This window comes from Plectropomus leopardus, chromosome 15, assembly GCF_026936395.1.
Source record: "Plectropomus leopardus strain MGB_pleo_1.0 chromosome 15, ASM2693639v1, whole genome shotgun sequence".
Taxonomy (NCBI): domain Eukaryota; kingdom Metazoa; phylum Chordata; class Actinopteri; order Perciformes; family Serranidae; genus Plectropomus; species Plectropomus leopardus.
In genome coordinates this window covers 33,836,236-33,860,922 of record NC_142190.1, presented here as the reverse complement: position 1 = coordinate 33,860,922, position 24,687 = coordinate 33,836,236, and the positions used below count along the sequence as shown (strand labels likewise).

Sequence of the window (24,687 nt, the reverse complement as noted above, 5' to 3'; positions counted from 1 at the left end):
GCCCAAAGTATTCACAGTATTCACAAGAGGGAAAGAAGAAAACAGTTTAAAATTATTTGTTTTTGTGTTTTGGGCAGGATAAATAACTGTGGCCCACACTCCAACATAGTGGGTGGCGGAACTGTACGTTAATGCTGGTTGCCACTATGCGATCCGCCAAAAAACCTAAAACGCAAAGAAGATAAAGGAACCACTCAGCGGCAGGAGTTTCAATCCGGACATATTTCGGGAAACACAACTTGGTTCACGTGGGGCGTCGAGCACAATCGATCCCTGGTGGAGCACTGTTCGGATCATCTCAGCTGCTGGTGAAAAGGTCAGTAGTGTGTTGAGTTGTCCAAGTCGATCACAAACTTGACATGCTGTGTGTGACGCGGACTGACAGAGCACGTGAAGCTGTCACAGCCTCAGCCACACTGACACACACACATACACACACAGCTGCACTGACATACACATAGCTATGAGAATATTGCACATGAAATGAGTGTTACACAGGAAGGCAGAGGTATTCCGGTGCCGTGTTCAGTGTGGTGATGGCTCTGGGGTAACAGCTGTTCATAAGTCTGTCTGTGCGTGCGTTGATTAACCTGCAGTGTTTTCCTGAGGGCAAGGGCTCAAACAGGTGATTGGCGAGGTGAGACAAGTCTTTCAGGATGCAGGACGTCTTCTGTGGACGTCGTCCTGATCAGATGGACGTGTGTTTGTGATGTGTTTGCTGTGATTATGACCTTCCTTCCTGTCAGCCACAGAGCTGCTGCCGAACCACGCCAGGATCCCATGAGTCAGTGCTCTCAGTGAAGCAGTGGTTAAAAGACGCCAGCAGCTGCTGTGCCTGATTCATAATACATCCATGGTTTTGGCAGGTTGGCCTTCCTGACTGTTCTCAGGAAGTAGAGCTGCTGTTGTGTCTTTTTGACCAGTGTGTGTGTTGTGAGATTGTCTGAGAACTGGAAACTCTTTCCACTTTCTCTCCTTTTCTGTGCAGTAACTACAAATGTTAAAGAAATTACTCAGAGCAATTTTTTGCTTTGCTTTTAGCAACAACAACAACAAAAAAAATAACAATGGCAAACTGAAAAATGTAGAGGGCTTCAAGTCAGTTTTGCATATTGAGCAGTTTTGCAGTTGACATAGTCGAGTATTGAAAATGACCAATTCTGAAATCATACAACTGTCGTTCAACATTAGATCCATGTTAACAAATAATGTTGATGGTTGTGTTTAAATGACTGGAGCATAGGTTGTGTTAGAGTCAAACAACATCCCCTCCGGCTCTCTGTGATCTTTTCACATCTATTTATTTATTTATTGTTTATATTTTTTATATAAATTCTTAGAACTAGTTTTCTTTCATGTACTTATTTGGCTGTGCATTACTTGTGTAATTTGTTTTTGTTAGTTTTCAGAATAAAATGCCAAAGAAAAGCCAAACAAAGACTGTAAAGAGACGAAGCAGTGATGACGAGCAGCCCCCTCCCAAACAGAGCAGAGACGTCCCATCACCTCTGTGCTTCAACAGCCCAGAGAGCCTGTTTCAGAGCCTCATCCAGCCCATGGGTACGGAGCAGTTTTTCAGGGAGTACTGGGAAAAGAAACCCCTCCATCTCCAGAGGTCTGATCCCAGCACAGCCTCCTACTACCAGTCTTTGTTTCAGCTGTCTGACCTGCAGAACCTGTGCTCCCACAATCTGGAATACTACAGGGATGTCAATGTTGTCCGCTGCATCAGTGGCAAGAAGAAAGTGCTCAACAAGCAGGGGCAAGTGAAGCATAGTGCACTCAGTAAGAGCTTTGTCCAGAATAAAGCCACCATCCAGTTCCACCAGCCACAGAGGTTCAAGGTGAGAGTGCCTCCAGCAGAGGGTAAATCATAACTCTGTTTCCTTTGAGACAAATGATGCTACTGCTCATTTTAGTCCATCAATTAGTTACTCATGTACACCACATTCCCTAAAGCTGCACTAATAAGTATTCTTATATTGACAACAGATCATCTGACTATGTGTAATGTCAAATTGGTCATTTCATCAGCAAGCTTTTGAAAATAATAAGTTAGCAGTTGTGTATTAGGCTGTCTGCTCATCAGACCTCGTGGTACGTAGTGCGAAATTGAGGCATAGCAGCTGTTTTTTTAGTGTGTTGAATTTAGTTATTATTTTTCTATATCTGTTTAATCACAACTTAATAATTTTTTATGTCTAGCTTCCGTTGGTCTTAAATTATTGACTTGTCTTTATTGTTGTTTTTACTGTCCACATCAATGGCTGTAAAAAATAAAAATTAAAAATTAAAGAATGGACAACACATCTCCACTTCCTCCCATTGCATAAAAGGCAAGGCAATTGCCTTTTGTGCAATTGCCTTTATTTGTGTAGCACATTTCATACACAGGGCAATTCAAAGTGCTATACAGAGTAATTAAATATAAAAACATAATAAAAGATACAGATTTACAATAAAAGAGAAAGAGATAAGATAAAAAGTTTAAATCAATTACTAAATTACTAAAAAAAAAGTGCAGACAAGAGGTGCAAAGACAAAAAGATCATTTAAAATGATTTAAAATCAAGTTTAATAATAAGTTGGTAGTCAGCAGGTGGAGTAGGCAGTGTGAAAAATGAATGTTTTTAGCTTTGCCTTAAAAGTGATCAGAGTCTGGGCTTGATGAACCTTATCTGGGAGTTTATTCCAGGTTTGTGCTGCATAATAACAAAATGCTGCTTCACCATGTTTAGTTCTGATTCTTGGGACGCTCAGTAGGCCGGCCCCTGATGTTCTGAGGGTCCTTGAGGGTTCATAAGTCACAAGCATGTCAGAGATATATTTTGGCGCTGAGCCACAGGTTGATTTGTAGACAAGCAGTAAGATTTTAAAATCAGTTCTCTGAGTGACAGGTAGCCAGTGTAAGGATTTTAGGACTGGAGTAATGTGGTCATGTAGTCCTAGTTTTTGTCAGGACTCTCGCAGCATTATGAATAAGCTGAAGTTGCTGAACAGCTTGTTGTGGAAGGCCTACAAAAAGACCATTGCAGTAATCTTACCTACTAGAAATAAAGGTGTGGGTGAGGCTTTCAAGGTCTTGCTGTGACATTATTCCTCTGACTCTGGCAATGTTTTTTAAATGATAGTAGGCAGATGAAGTTACTGATTTGATGTGACTGTGGAAATTTAAATCAGAGTCCAGGATAACCCAGAGGTTTTTTGCTTGACTCTGAGTTATGAGAGAGAGGGATTCAAGGTGAGAGCGGACACTCTGCCTTTCTTTACATGGCCCAAAGACAATGATATTGGTCTTATCTCTATTGAGTTGGAGAAAATTTTGATGCATCCAATCATTGATTTGCTCAATACAGTGACACAGATGTTCTGCAGGTTCATAATCACCTGGTGAAAGTGATATGTATATTTGTGTGTCATCTCCATGATTATGGTAGGCTCCTTTGCTATTTTGCATAATCCGGCCTAATGGAAGCATATAGAGATTAAACAAGAGGGGTCCTAAAATGGACCCCTGTGGGACCCCACATGTCAAAGTCACCTTCTCTGACTTACAGTTTCCAATTGAGACAAAGTACTTCCTGTCATGAAGATATGACTTGAACCATTAAAGGACAGTGCCAGAGAGTCCGACCCAGTTTTCTAGTCTTTCTAATAAAATGTGCGGTCCACTGTGTCAAAGGCAGCACTTAGATCCAGTGAGGCGGATGTCATTTATTACCTTTATGAATGCAGTCTCAGTGATGTGATGGGACCGAAAACTTGACTGAAAGTTATCATAGCAATTGTTTAGTTTAAAAAAGTTGCTAAGTTGCTGGTGGACAACTTTTTCAATAACTTCACTGAAAAATGGTAAGTTTGAAATCGGCCGATAGTTGTTCAGTACAGCGGCATCCAGGCTGCTGTTCTTTGGGAGAGGCATAATGACGGCAGTTTTCAAAGCATTTGGAAAAGTGCCTGATTGGAGAGACAGAATAACTGTGAGAGTGAGTTGTTTATCAGACTACTCAAAACAGTTTTAAGGAAGCTAGTGGGTAAAACATCAAGGCAGCAGGTGGAGGAACTGAGACTGGAGACAATTTCTTCCAGTGATTTGTCACTGATGGCCTTAAATTGTCCCATACTTAGTAAGTTACCTTGGGAAGTCTGCAGTGACGGCACATTATTGGCATTGAAGAGTTAATTGTAAGTCTGATGCCTTGAACCTTGATATTAAAAAAGTCTGCAACTTACATTTGCTGGTGGAAACTAGTTCTGGAGATATTGGAACAGGAGGGTTAGTTAATCTGTCCATGGTATCAAATAACACTCGTGAATTGTTACTGTTTCTGTTGATGATCTCAGAGAAAAATGACTGCCTTGCACTTCTCAAGGTCAAACTATAAATGCGGATGTTTTCTTTATAGATTTCAAAATGAACGTGAAGTTTTGACGTGTGCCATTTTGTTCTGCTTTCCGGCACTCCCTTTCCTGGACTGTTACAGAAGGAGTGTTTCTCCACGGTGCCTTTTGCCGTTTACGTATTAATTTCACCTTAAAAGGAGCAATGGCGTCAATTACATTTGCAGTTTCACAAGTGCAGGAGTTCAAGAGATCATTAACATTGTTTGAGATTGTGTCAGTTTCAAATTGGTTGGCTTCCATGAAAAGTGTTCTGGTATTCTTACTGAATCAAAAAAATACACAGAAATGGTGTGAAAGAGCAACATCCAGCACAGTGACATTTGAAATATTACCACCTTTAGTGATGACTAGATCTAGAGTGTGTCGGCTCTCTCACATGTTGACAAAGATCAAATGTTTCAAGTATTGCAGAAAGATGTATGGCATTTTTCTCACTGACATTATCCACGTGTATATTAAAATCACCCGTGATGACTACACAGTCAAATTCTGTGCAAAAAATTGAAAGCATCTCAGTAAAATCATCAAGAAATTTGGAGAGTATTTTGGTGGCCTGTAAATAACTGTATATAAGATACATGGAGAGAATTTCACTTCCATTTTAAATTACATATATACAAAAGATAAAAACTCACCAAATGACAGCTTCTTATAAAGAAATCTGTCCCTGAAAAGGGCACAGACACCACCTCCTTTTTTGTTCTGCTGTGCTTTAAACTCAAATCTAAAACTTGGTGGGGTGGATTCAATAAGAGCAGCATTTCCATTTTTGTTGTCCAACCAAATCTCAGTTAAAAACATAAAATCAAGCTTATAAGGTTATAAAATCATTGATTAAAAGTGACTTATTACCCAAGGATCTGATATTAAGTACAGCTAGTTTCAAGTTTGTTGAAGCAGGGCCTGAGATACTCTGCTGACAGGGAATTTGAATCATATTTTTAGGATTGAGGATCTTACTGTCACCCTCTTATCTATTCTTTGCCGTTCCCAAAACAGGTTAAAGTTATCAATAAAGTTTCTTCCTTGAGACTCACAGGCATAAGCAAAGCAAGGAGGCGACTGAACTTACTGCTCCTTCTGTCAATCGTTGGGAGAGGCCCACTGATGAATGACTGAACTTTCAGCTTGTCAAGTCTGTCAAAAAGTTCCAAGAAATCCTTTTTTAAAACTTCAGATTCTCCTCTCCTGGTGTCAACGGCTCCCTCATGCACGATGACCTGTTTGATTCCAGGGTGGTTTGACAGCTCCTGGGAGAGAAGTCCAGTTATGTCACTGTTGATCCTCTCATTGTTTACAGCACTGATAGCACCGTCTCCCACAAGCAGGACATCTCTCGCCCTCACCTCTGGCACAGATTCTTTGTCCTTGAGTGCCTTGTGCTTCTTCTGTATGCCACGGCGAATTTCACGTTTCCCTTCGTGAATCTGATCATTTTTAATTCCCTGCTTCCCATTTATAAAATTGCTCTCTGGCTCGTTCACAGTTAGATTAGACAGTGGTTGATGTTTGTTTCTTAGCTGTATGCCTGGCGATGCTGTAATTCTTCCTGTGATACCAACATTTGTTTTTCTGATTCTGTTCGGTTTTGGCTTAGCACCAAGTGTATGCCAGGCGGCAGTCATATCAGTCTGTTCGGGTCCCGTTCTAGTAAGTTTGGGGAAAGACAAATATTTGAGGTAGACTTAGCTGTCTTATTATTGGATGTGATTGGAAAGTCCTCTTTGTACAGTGTGTAGTCCACACTTGTTCTGTCTTATTTTCGGCTTGTTAGTCAGCTCTGAAGCACTTTAAACTGCACCAACCTGTATGAAAAGGTGCTCTACAAATCAACTTTTATAAGTGCGTGGTTGTTATAAAGTTCTGCTAAAATGCAGCTGTGCAGTTTCCACATGCTACTCTGATGTTACCATTTAAGACCAATTGACACAACAGCAGCAGCAACTCACTCACTGTGGGTTTTCTTTTATGTGATTTGTGGTATTCTTCAAATTATTTTGATAAAGTGGAAAATGATGAGTTTCAGTAGTCATAAAGGTTCACCATATATATGAAAATGAATCTGAAATCTCAGATCTGACTGTTGAGTTAACATTTGTTTGGAACAGTTGTGATGTTGTTGTTGTTGTTGTTGTTATTGTTATGTGTTGTCAGGATGAGCTGTGGAAGATCCAGGAGAAGCTGGAGTGTTTTTTTGGAGCCTTGGTGGGCTCTAATGTCTACATCACACCACAGGAGTCCCAGGGCCTTCCACCTCACTACGATGATGTTGAGGTACAACACTGAACCTGTGACTGGACTTATCAGCAGGCTGAGCCCCTCCATATCTATAGCACACTCTTTTTCCACAGTTAATTAAATATGTATGACTAAACCCTTTAATAGGGGTGGGGATTGTTAATTATGGCCCGAGCACTGAATGGTGCGAGGACCCTCTTGAAACTAAAGGAATTATTATTATTATTATTATTATTATTATTATTATTATTAGTAGTAGTAGTAGTAGTAGTAGTAGTAGTATTTTTCTCTCAAATGAGTTGCAGTTTTAGGGCTTTAACATATTCAAAAAGTCATAAAACATTGCAGACTTATCAGGTCTGGTGAAAGATTTGATATTTTTAATGGTCTCGTGCATGGGTGGGAGGAAATGTATCAGTTGCGCTCCCTACTGATTTTCAACGAAGCAGCCCCCGCAGCATGTTTTACCTAGAGCTGTGAAACTTTGGAGGCCTGTGCAACACCCCAGTACCTATAAAAAAGTCTCCTGGGGCCATACCGTAAAACCAACAGGAAGTCAGCCATTTTGATGTGAAGTTGTAATTTTGGTGTATTTATATATTTATTTTTAGGGGTCATAAATTTTTTCGAACTTTCCCTAAAGCTTTCATCAGATTGACTTCAAATGTTATGACTACCTTCATAAGACCTTTGACAGCAAAAGTTATTTAAATCATGAGTTTTCATCACACCGTGTGATCTGAATGAGGCATCTAATTTGCATGCTCTGCCATGAACCAGGAAGTAAACAGGAAATGGTATGCAACTCTGCTGTAAATGGTCCAATATGACCCAAACTTCACATGTGTGATAGGAGTCCTACCCTGATCACATCTACAGTATATTACAATTTTAAGCGATAATGAGAGCGCCACCTATTGGCACTGGAAAAGCAAAGTTTTACACTTAAGACGTCTAGCTCCTAGCAGGTTGACTCGATTGATCTCAAAATGGTCTCAAAAAATCATTAAGACGTTGATGATGCTTGAAAATGAATATTGTGAGTTTTGGTTAAAAGGTGTCACCGTGGTGGGGTGGACAATTTCGATGTTTCGACATGACATCAAAAACTGTTAGTTAGTCAGATCTTTAAAAAATGTAACAAATTTGATAAGAGTCTACGCCTGAAGACATCTGCAGTGCAATTTTGAATCATAGTCATAGCACCACCTATTGGTAGCAGGAAGTTACCTTTTTACTCTTTGATTTTTACCCTGTAGCAGGTTAACTCAATTAACCTCATATTCAATTAAAATACTGTCAAGACCTTCATGATGCACAGAAATTACACTTTTGAGTTTTCATCAAACGCTGTTGCCAAAGTTACTCATTAAGTGCCATAAAACTGGAAGCACTTTTTGAGAGGCAAGGCATACACCAAAACTCACCAAACTTGGCACACACATCAGAAGTCCTAAAATGTGATATCTGATATGATTTTTTTTTTTGCACTGATGTGCCAAAATGGCTCTGTAGCGCCCCTTACAGATTTCAAAGAATCAGCCCCTGTGGTATATATTACCTAGAGCTACAAAACTGGGGAGGCTTTTGTAACACCCCAAGACGTACCAAAAAGCCTCCTGGACCCATACCCTAAACCCAAAAGGAAGTCAGCCATTTTGAATTGAATGTGCAATTTTGACAAATTTTAGACCATTTTCATGGGTCGTAATTTAGCGTTCTCCTACAGATTTCATCCGATTGACTTCAAAATTTAAACATCCTCTCAGAAGGCCCTGGACATCAAAAGTTATTACATTTGGGAGTTTTCGTCACGTGTGGCCGTTGCTGAGCCACACATTTCCATGTCTCGCCATTAACGAGGAAGTACAACTTCACATCTTTGATGACAGTCTTGTCCTGAACACATCTACATGACAACTGTTACTTATAGCGCCCCCTGCTGGCAACATGAAATGTCATGGAAATTACATGCTTTCTTCTTTGATCGACTTCAGATCTGGTGACAAAACCTTTAGGACCTTAATGATGCCTCCCTCTATAGTATAGGTTTACCATGAAAGCTGTTGCCAGGGAGACCCAGTGGTTGCAGCCAAAGATCGTTTCACCTTCCTCATAAGTCTCAATGCCAGGGAACCGGTTCGCTCTGGATAGTTGCAGTGTGGCCTTTGTGAGTACACTGGACGGGCAGCTCAGTTACACTCGTGCAGCTCCGGTGGCTGGCTTCGGTCGGTTTGAACGGTCCAAACTCTCCATGAACAGCTGGGTCACCTTGTGACACCTCATGTAGCTGAGATGAGATCACGATAACAGCTTATCAGGCTTCGTCTCATTCAAAGTCTCTCTTTATCTCACAGGCTCCCTTGAGCAAAGTCCTCTGGTTCTAAATCGTCATTTAGAACACGTGAAGCACGGGCTGTTCCAAAAGTTCTCTCTTTCAAGGTAGATAAACAGCAGCTCACAGCATCTCAGGGCTGCAGCACAAGCAGGCGCCCCCCCTCCTCCGGCAAAAGCCCAAAGAGCCAAAAGCGCCAAAAAAGACCCAAGTCCTTCAACTTCACTGGGGTTATAACTCCTGTGAAAAAAAGGGATGTGGTGCTTGACCGTCAAAGCGGGAAAAATACACTCCTCCCTTCTATAACTTCTACTGTTTTAACTGTCTGGATCTAATTTCTTTCTAAAGTGTTAAAAAGTTCACTACAGGCCTTCAAATCTTCAATATTTGAAACCATGAAGCTCTCCTCTGCTGATCAATACCACACTCTTATGAGAAACCCAAATAATTATTTGGCAGATCATTAACAGTCTGGAGATGTGCGGATGTGTGTCACGTGCTGGTTGTGCAAAAAAGACATAAATTGTCGGTTTGATGTAGAGATCTCCTGATGTCTCCTTGAGTCTTTACAGGAGCTCAGTTTCGGGTAGGCATTTGAATATCTTCTTATCACGAGTTGTCCTCATTATCCACTACAATTGTACTCAATAACTTTCTTGGACAATCAGTGTATGCAGACCAGTGATTGGATTTAAATAACGTGACGTGACTCGAGATGTAATGTTACGTTATAGGACCCACGGGATTCGACAGCAGTAGCGTAAGCTCATACATTAGCGATTTTGCGATCCGCATCCCTACTCAGTGATAAAGGATATGATATCGCCATCCTTGAAGCTATGTAGTGGACCAGGGTGGAGCTATGACCTAACCCTTCAGGGCTCAAAAGATGAGCACATGATTGTTTCAGTAACTATCAGTGTCCCATTTAGTTTCATTCATATGCCAGATAAGAGCTCTGTACCACTTTTCTCCTTTCTCAACTGCGCTTTGCATGATCTGTGCAGAGGAACTGCTGAGGCTCCTGCAGTAGGGAGCCACCGCTGGTGAAGACAGTATTACCCAGAGTTCAACAGAGGGCAGAGCCTGTGTGAGATACATGCATTTGGTCCTTGTGCTAATAGGGTGTTCTTTTCTCAGGTATTTATTCTGCAGCTGGAGGGACAGAAACATTGGCGTCTCTACACTCCCACTGTTCCACTGGCAGCAGAGTACAGCTTGGAGTCAGAAGAGAGGATCGGCAGCCCAACCCATGATATCATACTGAAGGTACAGCACCCACACTACACTGTGGATAGAGCTCAACAAACATTTATTACATTTATTATTTATATTTTACATTTTTTTTGACAGGTTCCCGTTCATTTAAAAGATTGAAGACTTTTTAAAGCTTATTTTTATGCTTATTTCTCAGATATCTATTTCTTATTTCTTTCTCAAATTTTGCGTGTAAATTCATTAGTCTGTTGCAGTGAGCACATACACCTGTGCCATGATATTCCATCCACCTGACAGGTGTGGCATATGAAGCTGCTGATTAGTGACATAACGACTGGATACTCGTCTGAATAGGTGTGTGTGTGTGTGTGTGTGTGTGTGTGTGTGTGTGTGTGTGTGTGTGTGTGTGTGTGTGTGTGTGTGTGTGTGTGTGTGTGTGTGTGTAGAGCAATTCTTACCAGATTGTCTTGATTAGGAGTCGAATGGCAGGGAAAAAACTACATGAGATGAGCATGGAGTGGGTGTGTCTGTAAAAGGGAGACTCATGGGTACCCCACCCTTTTTCATTCAGAAATCTTGAGGTCAGAGGTCAAGGGACCCCTGTGAAATGGCCATTTTTCATCCCCAAAAATGATCCGTATTAATCACTGTAGCTTTGAAACTCCGCCCAGTACAGCCTCTTAAAGACGGGAATGTCGGTCGGCAATTAACACACACACACACACACACACACACACACACACACACACACACACAAAAAGCATAATGCATGGACCTTAATGACATCGTGATTGCATGTCAATGCTGACAGCTGGGTGGATGGATGGACGGATGGATAGATAAAAGTACATGTATATACAGTATGTATATTTATACACAAAGCTGTAAACAAAACATGAGACAAATATATTTTTGTTTTCTGTATGTATTTTGTTTCCCTCCACAGGCAGGAGATCTTCTGTACTTTCCCAGAGGAACCATTCATCAAGCCGACACACCAGCAGGAACAGAGCACTCCACCCACCTGACCCTCAGCACCTACCAGAGAATGTAAGACATCTCGTCCTCTCTGAAGCCTTTACTTTAACACCGTGTCTTAACAGTTTGGAGTACATGTAACATGTTTGTGCAGCGTTCAAAGGCCAACATACAATCACTGTAATACTGCATGTGAAACAGAAGAAATAGTGTAAAAATGCACTTTGGATCACGTTTTTGGTAACTGTTTTGTACGTACAGCACAAGTGAATCACGTCCTGTTATACAACCTGTGTAGACAGCTGAACTGTTGAAATTTGGAGTGTGTTTGTTCCACTGTGAAAAGCAGCTGAAATGCCTCCTGTTCAGACACACTAACTCTTTGCTCTGAGTATTTGATTTCTAATCTCCAGTTAGATTGGTTACTCTCGTTACTTGGTTTTGCCACAGTACCAGGCAAAGACAACTGAATAATTTTTAAAAGATATATATATATATATATATACATATATATATATACACAGGTGTGTGTGTGTATATATATATATATATATATATATATATATATACATACATAGTATATATCCAGTTTAGGGCAGAGCCTGTGTGAGGTAGAACAGAGGTTACAACATTCAAACAGAGGAGACTCTCCTGTCCAGAACTGTAAAGTCAGTAGAATATGCAACATTACTGGATGATCATTTCTAGCAAAGATTTAAAAAGGTTTTACTGAAAATGTAGTCAGCTTTTCACTGTGCTGGTGCACCTGTGTTTGTGGTTAAACACACCTGGAGAGCAGGTGTTTGGTAGTGTGAAAATATACTCTAGGCAGTTGTTGGAAATGTGTCTCTCTGTGATGATTAAGACCTTTTCTAATGCTCTCTTCACCTGTCCTCTTTAACTGTCCTTACTTCAGGTCATGGGGAGATTTGCTGCTGGACACGTTTCCCAGCTTGCTGTGTGACCACAGCAAGACTGAAGTCAGCCTGAGACAGGGGATGCCCAGGAGACTCCTACTGGTAAGACTGTTTGTGTGGATTACTGTGACACAACTAAAAATCATACTTTATCCATACTGTAGTCAGAATGGCTGAAGTAAAGATACCCTTTGGAGTTTTTGACAATGCAGAGCCATGTTTTGATAAGCTGCCCTTGTATTTGAATGCCTTGTGTTTAGCTGTAGCTCAGGAGGTAGAGTGCTCATCAAATGATCAGAAGGTCGGCGTGTGAGTGTGCGTATGATTGGTTACCACTCCTGATGAGCAGGTGGCACCTCGCATGGTACCTTTGCCACTATATGAATGTGTGTGTGTATGATGTGATGTGCCACCAAAAAGATGATACAGTCGTGAAGAAAACACAATCTCAAGGCTGTTTTTGCTGGAAGCTTGTCCATGTTTTGGATTTGCCTCCGAATCACCTCACTTATGTGGAGGTTGGTCGACTGAAGCAGCTGAGGTAGTTGATGCAAATCAGGCAGCACATTGTGATTTTGGGAAGTTGTCTTAAGTCTTAAGTTGTCTTGTCTTAAAGTTGTACTCACCTTTACACATCTTAACTAGTGATGCAAACAGACATTTTTATGACTTAAGTTGGTGGACACATACAGACCTGCAAGCTCCTGCACACTGAGGAGAACGTCATATGAACTTTTATACACATCTTCAGCAACAAGCATTCACACTGACTGTTTGGGTTTGTGTGTGTGTGTGTGTGTGTGTGTGTGTGTGTGTGTGTGTGTGTGTGTGTGTGTGTGTGTGTGTGTGTGTGTGTGTGTGTGTGTGTTTGTGTGTTTGTGTGTAGGGTCACAGTAAAGGCCTGGATACCAGCAGGCAGCTGGCTGCTAGCCTCAGATCTCTGGCTGATGAAATGGAAAGAGGGATGCAGGAAGTGCGCTCCACTCACATGAAGAGAGACTTCATCATGAACAGACTGCCACCGTACACCCAGCTGGAGCTGCTGACCCCATGTGAGCCTCTTTGGGATTATTTTGTGTTCAAACATGTGCAGGTTATTATATGTGCACATTAATAGAAGTCACTTTGCCATTTTGTGCATACGTGCATTTAAGTGTGAATGTGTGTGTGTGTGTGTGTGTGTGTGTGTCTGTGTCTGTGTCTGTGTCTTGTAGCTGGGAAGATTCCTGCCTTGGAGGATATGGTATGTTTGAAGTTTAAAGACTATATGGTGATAACAGTGGAGCCCAGCCTAGAGAGAACAGTAAGTCCATCACTAGTCAAATTTCTTTTATTTTGGTTTTCCAGTGTTTTATTGTTGTAATAAAAAGCAACACCTGGTGTGTAGTTTAGACTGATAACAATATCATTGTTGGATTTCCTCTCTCTTTTTTGTGTGGTTTTTTTGGTTTGTTTGTTTGTTTGTTTTTTTATTGGTGCGAAAATTAGTTGTACAATTGTTAATATAATGCACAAAATGTTCCAAAAATGTTGGGACAGAGGCATCAAAAAACAGTGAAAGTTGTGGAAAAAAAACACCTGTTTGAAACTTTCCACAGGTAAGCAGGTTAATTAGTAACATTAAAATATAATGTTTGGATAAAGAAACAGCATCCTCAAAAAGCTCAGTTTTTCACGAGCGAGGATGGTCACTTAGTGGAAAACTGCAGGGCAAACAGTCCAACATTTTAAGGATAATGTTTCTCAAAGTACAAATGAAAAGGATTTCAGGATTTCATCTTCGACAAGCCATAATATCAACAAAAGATCCAAAGGGTCTCGAGGAATCTGCATATAAGGGCTAGGGTTGAAAACTGTATGGTCATGACCTTTGACCCCATTGTGGAGTCAGGAGTCAGGTCTCTATATGTGCTGAGTCAGGTTGTAGAGCACATGAGCTGGACTTGCCTTTTGAATTGCAAGTCAGTCTGGCTGATAGTGTGAGGGCCGTAGCTTTTCCAAAATTGAAATTTTAGACTGCATTACAGCACCACAATAAGGTTGGGGGAAATAAATCATAAATTCACATAAAAACAACTGGGTTTCAGCCCACAGGTGTAAACTTGGAATCATTTACCCAATAAAAGACATGGAGTGGGTGGAGCCGCTATGATACAAAGAGGTTGTGTCCATCCTATTGTATCCCATGTAGTTCACTCTGTATATTTTATACTGGTCAGATATCCTGACAAACAGAAAAGATTTCATTCAGTGACATGCTCCACTGTGTGTGTGTGTGTGTGTGTGTGTGTGTGTGTGTGTGTGTGTGTGTGTGTGTGTGTGTGTGTGTGTGTGTGTGTGTGTGTGTGTGTGTGTGTGTGTGTGTGTGTGTGTGTGTGTGTGTGTGTGTGTGTGTGTGTGTTTTCAGGATGAAGCCACAGAGCTGGTAATCTTCGTCTTGCATTCTTTAAAGAACCAGAGGGAGAGCCACATGATGGGTGAAAGTTGTGATGAACAGGAGGAGGAGGACATCTCCAGGGTAAGTTGCTGACTCAGTGGTCATTTCTTGACCACTTAGTCAACATGACACCTAGAAAACACCTCTCCCCCCTGCTTGGCCCCCTCACCTTTTATCACGCAGCCCATTTTACAATGAAGCCTCGAAACTTACAGCTTTATGCCTCTCTTATCCACTGTATCACCAAAGCACACATGATTATCACAGTGACCTCACACCCCCACCCTGAATGGCTCACAACTCTTTACTGTACCCCATCATATATTTGTTTGTATTTGAGTGTAGTCTTTTGGCTCAAACCTTACATTGTGTGTCTCTGGCATGTGCATCAAGTAACTTTAATGGCTGACAATAACATCATGTATATCATATACATGGGGATCAGTTCTCCTGCAAAAAGAACAAAAATATGAAATAACTTAAAGTATAAAATCAGTAGAACAGTAACAGTCTTTCAGGCAGTGACATGTTCGCTTATTGTCCTACTTGGTGTCCCTTCCGGCCTAATGGACTGCAGGAATTGAGTGAGGCCACTGGTCACGGTGGAATCTTCATAGTAGCTACTGATTTTAATCAACTCTCATCCTTCAACTCCAAAGATGTAGCAGGATCAAAGACAAATGCAATTTTGTTTTTTAAACTAAATATAATAATAATTAAAGCTGCAAGCAGCAATGAACGGGCCCTCGCACCTCCACGCACGTCAGGGCTACTCGCTGGACGCCGACTGATGCGGCCATGTCTCTCTGAAAAAGTGCAACACTGCGCGCAGCAGTGAATTAGTACTTCCTCCATATAGTGCTAAGGCTGGAGATGACCTAAGTCACTTTAGCAGGTGTGTGTGTGTGTGTGTGTGTGTGTGTGTGTGTGTGTGTGTGTGTGTGTGTGTGTGTGTGTGTGTGTGTGTGTGTGTGTGTGTGTGTGTGTGTCCGTGTGTGTGTGTATTGCGTGTGTGTGCATTGTGATTTTCCACTTACAACGCTGTTGTGGGCTAAGTCACAGCAACAAACATGGGAAAAAATTCCAGTATATTTCTCCTAATTCCTGATAATCTAAATAAGTCCCTAAATGTGTCTTTTGTTGCTGCTTAAATATAACGCTGCAAAGAGGGTCTAGAAAATTGCTAAATACAATAAAGTCAGCTGGTTGGTAGTCCTCTCGTCCTGTACCCCGGAGCCTTAGATCATCTTGTTCATTTGCAGAAAGATGAGGCCATTGTTTTTTAACATAACAGTATATATTTCAATGTTGCTTACTGTAAAAACACTCTGACTGACTGCACCACCATCCACTATTCTGCAGCGCTCTCTGTCAGTGTCCTTCAGTGTTTAGAGTAGATTAACAATGAAGTAAGTAAGCACTTTCTTTCTCTCTCTCTCTCTCTCTCTCTCTCTCTCTCTCTCTCTCTCTCTCTCTCTCTCTCTCTCTCTCTGTGTGTGTGTGTGTGTGTGTGTGTGTGTGTGTGTGTGTGTGTGTGTGTGTGTGTGTGTGTGATAGAGTCAAACAATGAGTGAAAAATGGAGTAAGACCTCTATCTAGTGGACAGCTACAGAAGGCAACTCTTACGAAAAACCCCCAGCATCATTTCCTGCATTATATGGTTTGTGAACTGAGTTTTTCTATCAGCACATATTGGAAAAAATATGAGCCGAGGCTGATTTGCTCCATTTTTTTCTGTGAAAGGCTTGTGTCAGGTGATAATATGGGTGTGTTGAAAAATCAGTCGGACTCTAGCAGGAATTGCAAAAATTGGCCAAAAAATTTAAATAAAATTAAAATTGGTGGACTTTCTGTTGTGTTTAGGTCATGGCTCCAAGAGGCTTTTTTGTAAGTCTTGGGCTTTTACATAAGTTTCTTAAGTTTTGTAGCTCTAGGTTAAACGGTGCGCGGGGGCTGCTTTGCTGAAAATTAGTAGGTGGCTCTCCAGAGCACATTTTGGCACATCACAGCAAAAAAAAAACATCAAATAACACATCATAGGATTATTGATGTGTATGCCATGTTTTGTGAGTTTTTAAGCATCTTTAGCCCCTCAAACATAACTTCCTGTTTTATGACGAAGAACACCACAGAATGGCAACAGCGTTTGATGAAACGGCATGCAATTTAACATCAGCAACTTTAGGAAATACTGGTGTCCAGGTTTGAAGTCAATCAGATGAAATCTGTAGGACAAGATGGTTTTCAACGGAGGCTAGAATTTAAAAAAAAAAAGAAAATTAAAATTAAAATGGCAGACTTCCTGTTGGGTTTCGGGCATGGCTCCAAGAGGCTTTTTTGTAGGTCTTGGTTTTGTAGACATATTTCCCAAGTTTCATTGCTCTAGGTTTAACGGTCCGTGGGGGCTGCTTCGTTGAAATTTTTGTTGGGAGCGCTGGAGAGTCATTTTGTTACATCAATTTGAAAAAATCATATCAGATATCACATTTTAGGATTTCTGATGGATCTAAAAAAAATTGGTTCATTTTCGTGCATGCCTTGCCCCTCATAAAGTGCTTTCTATTTTATGTTGAATAGTGGGTTACCATGGCAACAGCATGTGATGTAATCACAAAAGTATTTTTTCACTGTATCATGAAAGTCTTTGTAGTAATATGCCTGAATATGAGGTCGCTGGGGTTAACCTGCTCGCGGAGGAACATCAGAAACAAGTGTAAAAAAAAGTAACTTCCTATGACCACTAGGTGGCGCTATGACTGTGATTCAGAATTTCACTGCAGGTGTCTTCAGGCTTGGACTCTCATCAAATGTGTGAAATTTTGTTAAGATCTGACCATCTGGGGTCAAGTTATGACAGTTTTTGATGTCATGTCGCAACATTGAAATTCGCCGTGGTGTCATGGAAACGCCATTCAACGAAAACGCACAATATTCATGTTGCATCATCACCAATAACTTAATGATTTTGACACAATTTCGAGATCATTTCAAAAATAATTCCGTGCACACGTATCCGTTTTCAGAAAACTTTGCGTTTACACGAACCCGTGTATGTGTGCTGCCAGGACATTCCAAAACTGTAGGTGGCAGTGTAACGAGAAGCTGAAGCCCACGTTAGCCAATCAGAATCCCGAAAATAGCAACAACAGCAACGAGTCACTTCCTCTTTCTTGTTTACAGAAAAATGGCGCCGGGATCATCATTCGTGTGCAGGGAGGAGAAGTTGTTGCAAAATTGCTGTCCTCCGAACACTCATCCGTCTCTGCTCCTCCATGTAATAAATCAGCTGTAGTTGTAAATGTAAGCATGAGAAGAGGTCTTGCACCAACATAAATACGGCTGCTACTCTGAGGGGATCCATGGTTACCATAGCAACATGTAAACATAGGTCGCACTTTTGACGCGAGTGCAAGTTTTGTCGCATACTGTGACGCCTACTGCCTGCATTTTCTCCGTTTTGCTCCGTTTACACGCAACCGGCGTTTTCCAAGATCTCCACCCTGGCCGGAGTTTTTAAAAAGCATCATTTTCAGAGGCGAATTCTCTGTTTGCATGTAAACGAAGGGTGCAAACGCAGGAATATTTTTCTACATTTCTAAAAATAACCGTGTACGTGTAAACGGGGCATTAGTGTAAAACTTTGTATTTCCTGCACCAGTAGGTGGCGCTCTCACTATCACTTAAAATTGTCATATAGATGTGTTCAGGGCAGGACTGTCATCAAACATGTAAAGTTTCATGCAGATTGGATCATGTACAACTGAGATAAAAACTCCTTCCTGTTTGGCCACAACACATTAAAATTTCTCGCCCCATAACTTCCACACCGTTAAACGAAATCAAAAACGGGTCACAAACTAAACTTGCCCCCACCAGAAGATAGGATTTATACATTTTGAATTCAAGCCAATGAAAACTGCAGGACTAGTTAGATCTGGAAAACATCAGAAAATTGCCGACAAATTATTTTTCAATTTAAAATGGCCGACTTCTTGTTGGGATTAGAGTATGGCTCCAACTGACTTTTTTGTTTGTCTTGTGATGCTGCATAAACCTACCAATTTTCATAACTCTAGGTCAAACACAGCCTAGGGGCTGTGCTGTTGAAATTTTATAGGTGGTGCTACTGAGTCATTTTTTCACACCACTAAACCACTAAACCACTAAAATATGAAATTTGTCACCAGTCCTGATAACTTTGCAAATTTTTATGAGTTTTGGAATATGATAAAGGCTTCAAAATGCAATTCATTTGCTGTAATAATAATAATAATAATAATAATAATAATCCTTACAATTACAATAGGGTCCTCGCACCATTCGGTGCTCGGGCCCTAATAAATCTACCTTCTAAGTTATTACCCTGTTTAAATGTATTTCTACAATGTTTTTAAACCACAGTTACCTAGGGACTAAAGGAAAACAGTGAAGCCTGCAGTGAAGGACTGACTGTAGAATACAGCCGATTGTTTGACAACTGAGCTGCGTTTCATTATCACGGATCAAACAACTGATCACCTGACCAGTTAGAGACAAACAGAGCGGAGCTTCTCCTCAAAGCACCAAAGTGTCTGAATGAACCAACAGACTAATATTCAGAGGTGGAAAGTGACTTCTTTAGATTTCTACAGACTACATTGTGTTAGTTTCAGGTTCAGTCAGATGGAAGTATTTAGAGCATATGGCTCCGTGTCTCATTCAGCAGCTCACACTGAGCGCTCATTATTATTACCAGGGACAGACATAGTGATTTGGGGGCCTGGGGACACAGGCACATTTTCTTATTTTCAACCTTTCTCTTAATTTAATATGAAATATCCCTAAAATATGTCCTCAGTGTACTTGTGATAAGTCCCTGAAGGTGATCCTGCCTTAAAAAATCGGAATATGATATTTTTTCCTGATTGGCCACCCCTAATTGGACTGATGGAAACTGTGATGTAAAGGTTAACACTAGCTAAAGAGTCAGCAGCCGACATTTAAATTCACGGGGAGAGAGCTGACAACATTCGTGGTACATTAACTAGGAGGAGTTAAAACTCACTTACTGGTGTCCGTCCCCTGTGGGACATCAGGCTGCAGTGAGATCTCTCCATCAGCTCTTGTCCTTGTCCACATCCTGCATCTCTTCCCATGACAGCTGCATCTTGTCAAGTGGACACACAAGCCAGCAGGGCCATAAATAGCTTTTTGGGGCTCTATGCAAAACCCCCTGTTTCAATCACACATGAATACCCACCAAATGTACATCCACTCCACATGCATCTGAGACCAAATGCTATCTTTTACACATAAAACATTTAATTTAACTTACCTTCATTGTGTACATTAAAATCATTATTAATATGATAAATAAAGGGATGTGAAAGTAAAATGACTTGTAGTCAATCTTTAATTTATAGCTATTGTGAAAGAGAGCGAGAGCAGGGGAGAGAGGGAGAAGGAAGGAGATCATGAAGCCCAGTGTCACATTGTAATTCTCTGGTTTGTCACTCAGCTGTATAAACTCACTGAGAAAAACACAGTGTCAGTTGACTGCTGAAGATGTAACACCGGCCTGCTGCTGTGCATTCATAAGTATGAAATGTCATAAACACATCCAGGCACTGTCTCACCATCCCACGATAGACTAATGTAGAATAGCACTGCACTGTTGATTCACCCATTAAAGTGATAGTTTGGGATTTGAAGTGGGGCTGAAGGAGACACTTCTGTACAGTCAGTGTATTACATACAGCAACTGACAGTTGGTTTGTAGACACAGACAGAACTACCATTCTAAAGCAGCATTGCCATGCTCTACAGAACCATGGGCAACTAAACATATGTTAGCTACTGTAAGAAAGGCCTACCTAAAAATATTAGTATCATGCTAAGTGAACACTGTATTAACCCTCCATGGCATGACTTTTTTGGGGAAAATAATATTTCACCCTATTTTTTGGAGCTTGTGTTTGCATCAGAGGATTACATAACATCACTGTCAAATAAAGCACAGAGACACCATAGATGACTGCTGTGCCCAAACCATCAGATCAAATTACACTAAATATGGGAAAATAAATGAAACAACTCACAACCAGTAAATTGTGAAGTGCTGCCACCTTCTGATGGAGAAAGATCCTGAGGTTGTGTTGTAACAAAGTCCATCTGCAGCAGCTCTCTGTGTTTACAGTCCACAGTAAGCTCTGCTTCCAGAATTCCAGGTTGTTGATTATGGTCTGTGGAGTGTTGGCCCAGACCTTTCTAATGGCTGCAAATCTGCAGGATAACAGTGGTCTGTGGTTGTAAGGTTAGTTGGATGTGCTGTGTAGCGGTTATTAATAACTACATCAGAATTTGGATTTTGCACTTGTTGAAGTAAAAGGGGCATCATTCTCCATTTAGGAGAAAATTAAATTTTCAATTATAACAGTTTTGAAACATGTCATCACTTTATTCAAACTCACAATCTGTACCGTTTATCCTGTATACATTGGTCTTGTTTCTCTCATGAAATAATATCCACAGACAACGACTTGGCGATAAATGAAATATTTTATTTAGGCTAATAAAATGATGAGTAAATAGAGGAAGTAGTATGACAGTAAGGACCGTGAACAAATGAAAGGGAACCTAAATGATGTGTGTTCAGGTTATGTAAATGAATAGCGGGTAGAAAATATGTGACAGTCTAAAGCAGGCATGTCAAACCGGTCCACAGGGGGGCCGGTGTGGCTGCAGGTTTTGTTTCCAACCAAGTAGCAGCACACCAGACTTGACTCATTTAATCAACTGATCTCTGTCTTCAGACAGTTGATTGGTCAAACTGTGTGCTCTTGGTTGGTTGGCACAAAAACCTGCAGCCACACCGGCCCCCCTGTGGACCAGTTTGACATGCCTGGTCTAAAGCGTGGATACACACTGAATGGTGAATTAGAATTTAGAAATCTGGCATTAAAGCTTCGCTATACGACATCAACTCTGATCAATAGAAGATGTTATTCTGCCTACTTTTGCCGACTTGATTAGATTTCTCCGGGGAGGTCCAGGTCATTGCTTCACTCCAGTGGAGAGCTGCTGCACGTCTTCCAGACAAGGTGACCCGCTGAAAGGTGGCGGTGGCCAGGCAGGTGGAGACCGTGTGCGGCGGTCTTTAACTGGCCTCGGTGTTCGCCTCGGCGAACCGGTAAAAGTCTTTAAACAATGTTTTTAAGGGCAGGCAACGGATGCTGATAGTTTGTGCAGCAGTTGTTGCTTCTAGATCTGTGACAGACTTGACGGCGAATCGCGGAGTGTCCTTCTCAATTAAAACTTCAGAAATAATCAAAAGTAGTCCTGTTGGTCTGACAAAGTCACTTTAAATTATTATTGTAAAATTTCCGAAAAGAAAAAGGTGCGAGCGAGGATACACGAGAAGTGCCACAGTGAAAGGGAAAGTATAAAGAAGCCCTGAGCTGAGAGCTCAGAAAGTTTTAATCTATGAATTTTGGGGTGCGAATGGAAGGCGGGGTAGTAAACCTTCGTGCCGAGCGACCGCACAGCTGGTGTTTAGTTTTAGAGGACTGAACGTGATTTAGGAGACATTTATTTCTCGTAGCTACATTGTGATGAATTACTCAATTTGACCCGTTACATATAAAGTCATGTATCGTATCTCAACTATGGTCCTATTGCAGTAATTACAAGCACATGCTAGGAGACCTAAAGGCAACTATGAATGTAACACACAGCTTTGAAGATCCTTGGTTTGACCTTATTAAGTAATCACACATAACATAGCGTTATCCAATGGACTATAAAGAATTTAGTAATTACTTAGATATGGGATTACCGTTTAACAAAATACAATAAATGCAAAACACCATAAAGCTATAAAGTTGATTACTAAATTACGCATAAGTAAGGCCACTAGGTGGCAGTATGGCTCCATCACAAAAAGGGAATAAAATATAATTTTTACCTAACTCCCTCAAATTAAATCATAAAGAAATGGGAGTTGGTTCTACTTACTCGTTAAAACACAGAGATGAACTTTGACATACTAGGAGAAAGATTAGGGAACTAGGTTTACCTTAATTCACAATTTTGTCCAAGTGGTCATGTTAAATGCTGGTCCTAACAAAAGAATGTAGAATGAGTTTTCAACATGTCTTGCCTCTGTCATCTCAGCAGGGGGGAAGAGGACAACATGTGTTTGTCAGTGTATGTGTGGACTGAGACAACAAAGAGAGAGAGAGAGAGAGGATTAAATTTCAGAATGAGGATCATCATTTAATCTTGTGGGCCCTTCTCAAATTCTTGGTAGGAATGTGTCTCCATTCCTCTACACCAAACTTCAGTCCATGTGTCAAAGACAGGAGACAAACGATTGTTCTTGTAGGTCCGAATGACCTCAGTGTGTCAAAGGCTGACACTTTTTGTGACTTAAAAGCAGAACCTGTTTGCAGATGTTAACTGGGGAGTTTCAACAAAGTAAAATTTAGAACCCTCTGTTAACTCCTCTGGGTTCATAAAACAGTTTCTCTTGTCATGTCCCCCATTTGTACAGGGAAAGTTGAGGAGTTCCCCAGAGGGAAAATGTAAAGACCACACCAAGGCAGTCCACTACAACTGCCAAATTGACAGACGACAGTGGAGAGACAGCTGACGGTAGTGAAATGAGCATTCAGCTCAGAAGCAGCAACTCTGGTGGACAGTCCTGCAGTCAGCATGTTTATGACATGCTCCATGTGTGGCATGTGGTCAAACTGCACATTTAGACTGTCCTTTTATTGTTACCATCGCAGAGCACACCTGTGTAGTAATAATGCCGTTTAATCGGCCACACCTGTCAGGTGCACAGATCATCTTCTCACTAATGTGTATTTTAACAAATTTGCAACCAAAATTTGAGAGAAATAAGTCTTATGTGTGGATAAAGCAAGTCATAGATCGTTAACTTTAACCTGTGAGGGAGTAAAAATGTGCTAATATGTATGTGTTGAGAATGTCTCCTGCTGTTTGTCTGTGCAGGGTCTGCAGTTCCCTCTGTCCCACCTCCAGGCCCTGCAGCAGCTGCAGCAGGCAGAGCAGCTGGCTGTAGAGGAGCTCCAGCTGCCCTCACAGGAGGACAAACTCAGCCTGGTCCTGGCTCTGTGGAGTGAGAGCCTACTGGCTGTTCTATAGCACACCGCTGTTTCAAATGTCACTGAAGTGAGGTATTAAATCACAACAGTTCATATTTCTGAATACCATTACAGTTGTCTTTGTCTTTTTGTGTGTTGTTTTTTTTCTGGCTCCTGAATAAAGCTGCCACACCTCCCGCACAGCAGATGGAGCTCGTCCCCTTAGCAATTTTATGTTAATTAAAATACATGTTCCATAATGCTGCGCTATGGAGAGCGACACATTCAGTTGACCTGCCTCTATGATGACATCATAGCCACTAAGCATTGTGGGATTCTTCTGTTATAGGAAGGCGTACAAGCAACGCGGACAAAGATTTTCCAACTTCTGATTGTACTTTATCTCATCAATCCCTGGATTTTATTTGTGTTCATGTGCATCCATGTGAAAGTAAGTGCAGTGATTATTTTCCCTTTGTCTTTTGTTGGGTGAAGTGTGCCTTTATTTCTGTTTACAGAACCACGGGTTACCAAATGTAGTTCCTTATTGTGAATAAATGCTCTGTGCCTTGTAGTGCATTCAACATAAGGAAATAAAGTGCAGTGAAGTCCTGTCAAATGCGTTCTGACCAATGTGCAGGGGCAAATGTCCATCCTAACAATCAGCTATTACAGTCAAGTATCCTGCTGTCAGTTCAGTTCCACAGAGCTGAGATGCTGAAAGCAAGTCCAGAGTAGAAGAGGGAGAGGGGTTCAGGTTTTTCAGATTTCCATCTGCGAAGAGTCAACACTCAACAACACCTCTGCACTCAGTGTCTGAAAAGGGAGGACATATGGGACAAACAAACCAAGGGATTGTGTTTGAAGAATAGGTTTCCTCTGAAAGGGTTGCTGATTAAGGAATATTAAGTATAGGCCTCACCCTGGGGTGTCGGTCAGAACACACCAGACAGGAGACAGGATGAAGTTTGACCGTTTAGTGACTGAATGCTACACAATACAGCACAGCAGTACAGTAGACCCAGTAGGTGTACAAGATAAGGTGTGTGGTCTGAAACACAGTAAATGAGAATA

The 24,687-nt window shown here is 41.2% G+C and overlaps 1 protein-coding gene across 3 annotated transcripts; it reads left to right on the top strand.

Annotated features, from left to right (window-relative positions):
• Positions 1–24,217, top strand: riox2 (ribosomal oxygenase 2). 3 transcript variants are annotated; one of them, XM_088088510.1, is made up of 11 exons: positions 17–316; positions 1,403–1,844; positions 6,559–6,678; positions 10,118–10,246; positions 11,142–11,245; positions 12,090–12,192; positions 12,977–13,142; positions 13,305–13,393; positions 14,498–14,608; positions 23,522–23,706; positions 23,963–24,217. In XM_088088510.1, the coding sequence occupies exons 2-10, from the start codon at positions 1,416–1,418 to the stop codon at positions 23,672–23,674; spliced, it is 1,404 nt and encodes a 467-aa protein (XP_087944636.1). In that variant the 5' UTR covers positions 17–316; positions 1,403–1,415; the 3' UTR covers positions 23,675–23,706; positions 23,963–24,217. The 3 variants fall into 3 exon arrangements, with proteins under 3 accessions (XP_087944637.1, XP_087944636.1, XP_087944635.1); XM_088088509.1 differs by lacking the exon at positions 23,963–24,217 and having other exon boundaries at positions 18–316; positions 23,522–23,742; XM_088088511.1 differs by lacking the exons at positions 6,559–6,678; positions 23,963–24,217 and having other exon boundaries at positions 1–316; positions 23,522–23,742.
• The last annotated feature ends 470 nt before the right edge of the window (positions 24,218–24,687 follow it).